The sequence below is a fragment of the Sorghum bicolor genome, chromosome 8 (genome assembly GCF_000003195.3).
Source record: "Sorghum bicolor cultivar BTx623 chromosome 8, Sorghum_bicolor_NCBIv3, whole genome shotgun sequence".
NCBI lineage: Eukaryota > Viridiplantae > Streptophyta > Magnoliopsida > Poales > Poaceae > Sorghum > Sorghum bicolor.
The window spans coordinates 57,568,742-57,575,396 of NC_012877.2; the positions used below are offsets into that span (position 1 = coordinate 57,568,742).

Genomic DNA, 6,655 nt, shown 5'->3' on the forward strand with positions numbered 1-6,655 from the left:
TAAATATAGACGAAAATAAAAACTAATTGCACAGTTTCTTTTGATCCTAGTTAATCCATAGTTAGACAATATTTGCCACAAACAAACGAAAGTGCTACAGTAACGAAATTCAAAATCTTTTCGCATCTAAACAAGGTCTGTCATGTGGAAGCAGAGAGCATGCTTCTGACAAACACCCGGGGCCAACAGACTCCAATGACTTAACCATCGGTATCGACAGCCCAACGCCTTTGGTCATATCAATGACACAGCCTTCACCAACAACCCACTCGAAACGCTGCACAACCGCTGCTAGTGTCAAGGCAACAAGACGCATCGCCAACCCTTCCCCAGAACAGTGCCTCTCCGTCCATGTCCGAATGGCAGCATGGGCGCGGTGACCGTGGTCACCAGACCAAACATACTGGCCTCAACTCCTCAGGGGCATCCCAGAGTTTGGGATCCTAGTGGGTCGCCCAAGCGTTCACGAGGATCATTGTGCTGTGCACGACATGGAACCTACCGATGGTGCAGTCCGCCTCCATGGCCTCGTGCACGGTGCGCCGGGATGACCGGGCTAACGCGGCGCAGCCGGCCACAAGGTCTCCTTGAGCACGCATTGCAAATATGGGATGTTCATGGTGTCCAACTCCTCCATGAGCCCTGTTGTGCCAACGACCCAACGTTGGTGTCTATCTCAGTCCTCGCCTTCCGCATTGCTTCTGCGTGTGTTAGCACTCAGTCAGCAGCAGCGCCATTGCCCACTCGGTGGTCAGCGCCGATGTGCCGGTGCCGGCAGTGAGTAGCACCTGCTGGCTGCTTATGCATCATCATGGAGAGATTGTAACCATGTCAGCTACTCACCAAATACACGCACCAAGATGACGCCTTTGATGATCGTGTCCACATAGTACCTAGGATCAGCTTCTTGCATCGACAGTGTTGGAACTCACTCAGCTGGAGTTGTAAGATTCAACTGTTAAGTGATAATGACACTCTTTGCAAGATGGAGTATGATATATTACTAAAATACCAACACCATAGTCATTTCAGATAGTACTGTATCATTTCTGTTTCTAATATCTGAGAATGACAACATGGAGCTATGCCTCCAGGCTTCTTTTACTTCTTTTGACAGGTTCACAAGTGCTTTTTTTTTCTGTCAAACACAAAGAAAAATAGGGACATAGCTGTTGACAAGGTAGTTGACAATGGCTCCTCAGCGGCCCATATCCTTCAGGTTATTTGCTTCATTCAGATGAAAGAACGTCCTTGTCAATTCTGCTCCCTTCGTTTCTAATTATAGGTTGTTTAAGTTTTTCTAGTCTAGATAGATAGTTTTTATGATGTATCTAAATCACGTATTAGTCACACGGTATATCTTATATATATAGTAAAAATTATGTACCAAGAAAATTTAAAACAACCTATCATTTGGGCAAGAGAGAATAAACTTGTTATGCTCTAGCAAGCAGAACGCTGCTTCTAGCAATTTCATTTGGAACTGACAAACTGAGGTTTTTATAATGCTTACAAGACAAAATAGAAAACTACTGAAATATTACCTCAATCAGAATTCACAAGGGTAATCCAATTCTACCAAATCGCTCATGTTTTGGTCTTCTGTGTTAGATATAAGATTGTCTCTGAAATCTGAATCAGACAGCTAATCTTAATTGTCAGAACTTCGAAAGTAAGAAGGGTCAAGTTAACCATCAGATGCATAATCTCTGAATCATTTGAACCATCAGAAATTCAGAGGCATTCCCAAATGGTTCATTATCTGGATCGGAGGGCACTGCTGGTTTAAAATCTGAAATCAGTTTCAGTGGACATACATCATTGCTTGGAACTTTGAAGACTAATTGCAACTGACATTTTATCTTTTTCTGTCTCACTTCATGAACAGATGCATAGTGGAGTCTGGAATAAGCTACAACATTTGATATATCATGCACATCTAGCTGGAAGCATTCTTACTTACTTACAAAGTTACAATCATAGGTAACTGAATAGCTTAAGCATTCAGAAACCAATGTTCTGTTATTCATGTTGATCCAGATAGCATGCTACTGACAAACTCCCTGGGCCGACATACTGCCGCTAACGGCTTCGCCATAGGCATAGACAGTCCAACTCCTTCAGCCATGTCAGGAGCACCACCACATTCACCGACATCCCAGTCGAAGCATTGGACGAGCGCCGCCAGTGTCAAGCTAACAAGACGCATTGCCAGCCCCTCCCCTGGGCAGCGTCTCCGGCCAAGCCCAAATGGCAGCAGGGGGGCGGTGACCGTGGTCACCATGCCAGCGTCCATGAACCGCTCCGGCCTGAACTCCTCCGGCGCCTCCCATAACTTGGGGTCCCGATGAATCGCCCAAGCATTCACGAGGATCATGGTGCCACGCCGGACATGGAACCCACCGACGGTGCAGTCCTCCATGGCCTCGTGCGCTGGGATGACCGGACCGACGGGGCACAGCCGGAGAGTCTCCTTGACCACACATTGCAGATATGGCAGGTTCGCCATGTCCGACTCCTCCACCAGCCGGGATGTGCCGACATTGGTGTCCAGTTCAGCTGTCAGTTTCCGCATTGCTTCCGGATGCGTCAGCAGCTGCGCCATTGCCCACTCAGTGGTCAGCGCCGATGTGTCCGTGCCGGCACTGAGCAGTATCTGTATGGATAGATGCATCGTCACAGAGATTGCAACCATGTCACCGATTTACCATGGTGGTGCCAATTCACAGGAGAGATTACTCACCAAGACAATACCTTTGATGACAGTGTCAGTGTAGTACTCGGGGTCGATTTCTTGCAGCGACAGGAGTTCGTCAATGGCGCCGTTCTTCTCCGTGTGCCGGCCACCGGCTCTGCGACTCTGCCGTTTGTCGCGCACGAGGCCGGCGACGAGCGCGTCGCGTCTGGCCTGGAGACGGATTAGAGCCGCATCGACGCCGCGCAGACGGTCAATCCACCGCAGCGACGGGTAGAAGTCTCCGAAGCTGGGGGCGCCGCTCACCGCGAAGGTCTCCTCGATGATCCCCTGGATCCTGCGCACGTCGTCGCCGTGCCCAGGCGCGCCGGTGAGCGAGCGCAGCATCACGTTGAGCACCAGCTCGAAAAGCCTGGGCCGGAGCGTCACCGCGGCGGCGCGGGACGCGTCGTCTGGTCCGGCGGCGGCGGCGTCGTCACGGAGCAGCAGGCTCTGGACGAGTGCGGCGACCTCGGCGCGCCGGTCGGCGGCGCGCGCCGCGAGGCGGGACGCCGAGAAGAGCTCGACGGCGAGGAACCGGCGGACGGCGCGCCAGTGGTCGCCGTGGGACGCCCAGCTGACGGTGGTGTACCCGTACCCGAGCCGCTCCCCGGCCAGCAGCCGCGGCCTGCCCGCCAGCGCGGCGTCGTGCGCCGTGAAGCACTCCTCGGCCGCGGCGTGCGACGACACCAGCAGCGCGCGCCGCGCGCCCAGGCGCAGGGACAGGAGCGGCGCCAGCTGGCCCCCGCCGGCGCCGTGCGCGGCGGCGAGCGCGGCCAGCGAGCGGTGCAGCGGCTTGCCGAGCAGGTGGAGGTGGCCGAGCAGCGGTCGCGATGGCGGGCTCGGCGCGCCGTTGTTGTCGTGCCCACGGACACGCCTGTTCCAGACAGCGGCAACGATGAGCAAGGTGGTGGCGATGGCGATGGAGAACAGGAGAGCGTCGCCGCTCGGCGACGCTTCCATGGCTGGCAAGACTCCCAGAGGGCGACGCCGTAGCTGGGGTGGGGAGAGAGGAGGGCGAGGAAGAACGAGATCGGGAAGGAGATACAGCAAATCGTGAAGCCAGAGAAGATAACGAATTGACGACCTTGGGAGTTCGGAGAGTTGTCATTCGTTAGTGTGCAAAATTACAGCTGCTAGAACGAAAATGACCACTGTTGGAGTGCCGGTGAAGAAGATACGGCAAATCCTGAAGCCAGGCACTTTGAGCAGTTGACCTCACCAATGGAGGGAGAAGTTGACGTGGCAATCATCACAAGGCTTGAGGTGACAACGGGGTGGGGGGAATCAGTGGAGACAACTTCATGAGCCAAATCCAACATATATGATTTTAAAATGAAGGAAGTCCAATTTACTTCCTCCTCGTTTGATTTTCCTCCCTTTACTACAAGACCAGTTTTTTAGCCCCTTTTAACTTTTAGAACCATTTATTTACTTTTGCACTTTGGGTGGTTTTATTAGTGATTTTGCTGATTTGGCGCCACATTAGAGGGGTTAAATCGGACTAAGCTAAGAGTGAAAGTTTAGGCAAACTAGACTAGAAATATAAATTTATCCAAATATTTTTACATGAAGAAAATAATCCAATTTAAAATCCTATAATATGGTTAATCTTAGAAAATTTTGTTGTACCTCGGAAAATTCTGAAAGTAATTTCAGGTTTTCTTTAAAATCATGCTCTATCTTATGGTGCATAGCTTGAAATTGTCTGAATCTTGATGGGTCTATTTTGGTACTTATTTGCTAGTAAAAGACCTTGTTTTCTATTAATTAGTTGATGTTGATTGTCCAACGACATAGAAGTGCCAATAGAGTATCGTTTAGAGCTATGTATTTGCGATATGGTAGGCGTTGGTCCCAAGATAAATAATTCAAAGTATTTGTGGCCCTGTTTAGATTTGAATTTTTTTGACCAAAGTGATAAAATTTTTTGTGGTCAGAATTTTAGCTCAGAAGTCCGACGCACGCGAAAAATTTTAGAGCATCTCCAAGGGTTTTGCATTTGGACTTTACATTCTTGTAATTTGCCAAAAATCATAAAAAAGAGGTATCCAATGGTTTTGCATTTGGAGTTTGTATTTTGGGCAACTTGGCAAATGAGAGAGCAAACTTGGCATATATGCCAAGCCGCGCACGGTTTGGCAAAAGGCCGATCGTATGCGTCTCCCGGTCCCCGCGCGACCCGGACTTTCTTCGCGCCATATATCGCGATCGCGAGCAACACCATCGCCGCCTTCCGCTGCAGAACTCGCGAGGGACACCATCGCGACAGAAAACCGTCGCCTCACACCATGAGTTCAAGGACGCCCCCACGACAGGAAACCCGCAACGAGTCTGATACGAGTCGTCGCGGCGGCACCTGCAATGAGCGGTGGGAGCAGGAATAATTGGCGGCATGACCTGTGAGGAAAACGCGAGAACCAGTGGAGACTTTCGCGTGAAGGAAAGTCGCGCGGGAAGACGATCGCGAGCGCGCACGCGAGGGAAAAAATCGCGGCCTTGTCCATTTTGCCTAATTGCCAATCCAATTATGCAAAACCCTTGGAAATAGCCTATTTTTAAACTTTGCATTTTGTTTTGGGAGTTTGCAAACAACAACAAATGCCAACTCAATTATGCAAAACACTTGGAGATGCTCTTAGGTGTTTAGTTTGGCAAAAAAAAAATTTCTGACACAACTTGGGCTGCATGCCGTTGTAGTTGTCGTTGGTGGGCTTCTATGGAAATGCATGCACAGTAGCAGGCCCTGCAGCCCAAAATTTTGGCCCCAAAATTTTTTGACCCCGTTTAGTTCTCAAGCCCCAATTCCACAAAAAATTTCCTCTTTGAGCAAAATAAATTCAAATCTAAACAGGCCTTAGCTTATGTGGTTGCATGCACCCATGTCGCACATATGTAGTCCTAAAGATGCTCCGCTAGTGCTTACATAATAGTCCTAACGATGCACCATTGGTGTGTCTATATAGTCGGATGATCCACAACGACTAATTATAATAGATAATGAGAGTTTCTACCAGCAAATAAGCATCCAAATAAGTCCATCGAGATTAAAATTTTTTTCCTTCCTTCACTATAAAACTAGTTTTTTGGCCTCTTTCAACTTTTAGAACCATTTACTTTTGCACTTTTGGGTGGTTTTTATGGCGATTTTGCTGATGTGGCGCTATCTTAGATGGGTTAAATCGGACTAAGCTAAAAGTGAAAGTTTAGGAGGTAAATTAGACTAGAAATATAAATTTATACAAATATTTTTTTATACGTATAAGATGGTTAATCTTAGAAATTTGTTGTACCTCAAAAAATTATGAAACTAGTTTCATGTTTTTCTCTAAAATCATGCTCTATGTTATGGTGCATAGCTTGAAATTGTTTGAATCCTGATAGGTCCATTTTGGTGCTTATTTGCTAGTAGAATCCCTCAATTCAAAGTATTTGTGTGTTAGTCTATGTGGTTGCATGCACCCATGTCGCACATATGTAGTCCTAATGACGCTCTACTAGTGCTTACATAGTTTTGACGATGCACATTTGGTGCTTCTACATAATTGGGTGATCCACACCAACTAATTATAATATATAATTAAAAATTTCAAACTAGACACCTAAGATAGAACATGATTTTGGAGTTTTGAAGCTAGTTCCGTAATTTTGGAGGTAAAACAATTTTTTTATGGTTAAACCATATTTTAGGATTTTAAGTGTGTTATTTTCCATGTAAAAATATTTGGATAAATTTTTTAAAATTTATTTTATGATTTTTGGATATTTATAAAAATATTCTTTGTTTGATTTGAACTTTTAGCTTAGTCTAATTTACCCTCACTGATATAACGACCCATCAACAAAACTACCATCAAATCTACCCAAGGTGAAAAGAACAAATAGTTTTAAAAATTAAGGGGGATAAGAAAAACTAATGTT

The 6,655-nt window shown here is 47.2% G+C and overlaps 1 protein-coding gene and 1 pseudogene across 1 annotated transcript; both read right to left on the reverse strand.

The window, feature by feature from the left end:
• LOC8069694 lies at positions 141 to 913 on the reverse strand (annotated as a pseudogene).
• On the reverse strand, positions 1,589 to 3,999 carry LOC8074280 (isoflavone 3'-hydroxylase). The gene is made up of 2 exons (XM_002443393.2): positions 2,744 to 3,999; positions 1,589 to 2,656 (listed from the first exon to the last, which is right to left on the reverse strand). Exons 1-2 carry the CDS (start codon positions 3,695 to 3,697, stop codon positions 2,027 to 2,029), a joined length of 1,584 nt encoding a protein of 527 aa, XP_002443438.1. The 5' UTR covers positions 3,698 to 3,999; the 3' UTR covers positions 1,589 to 2,026.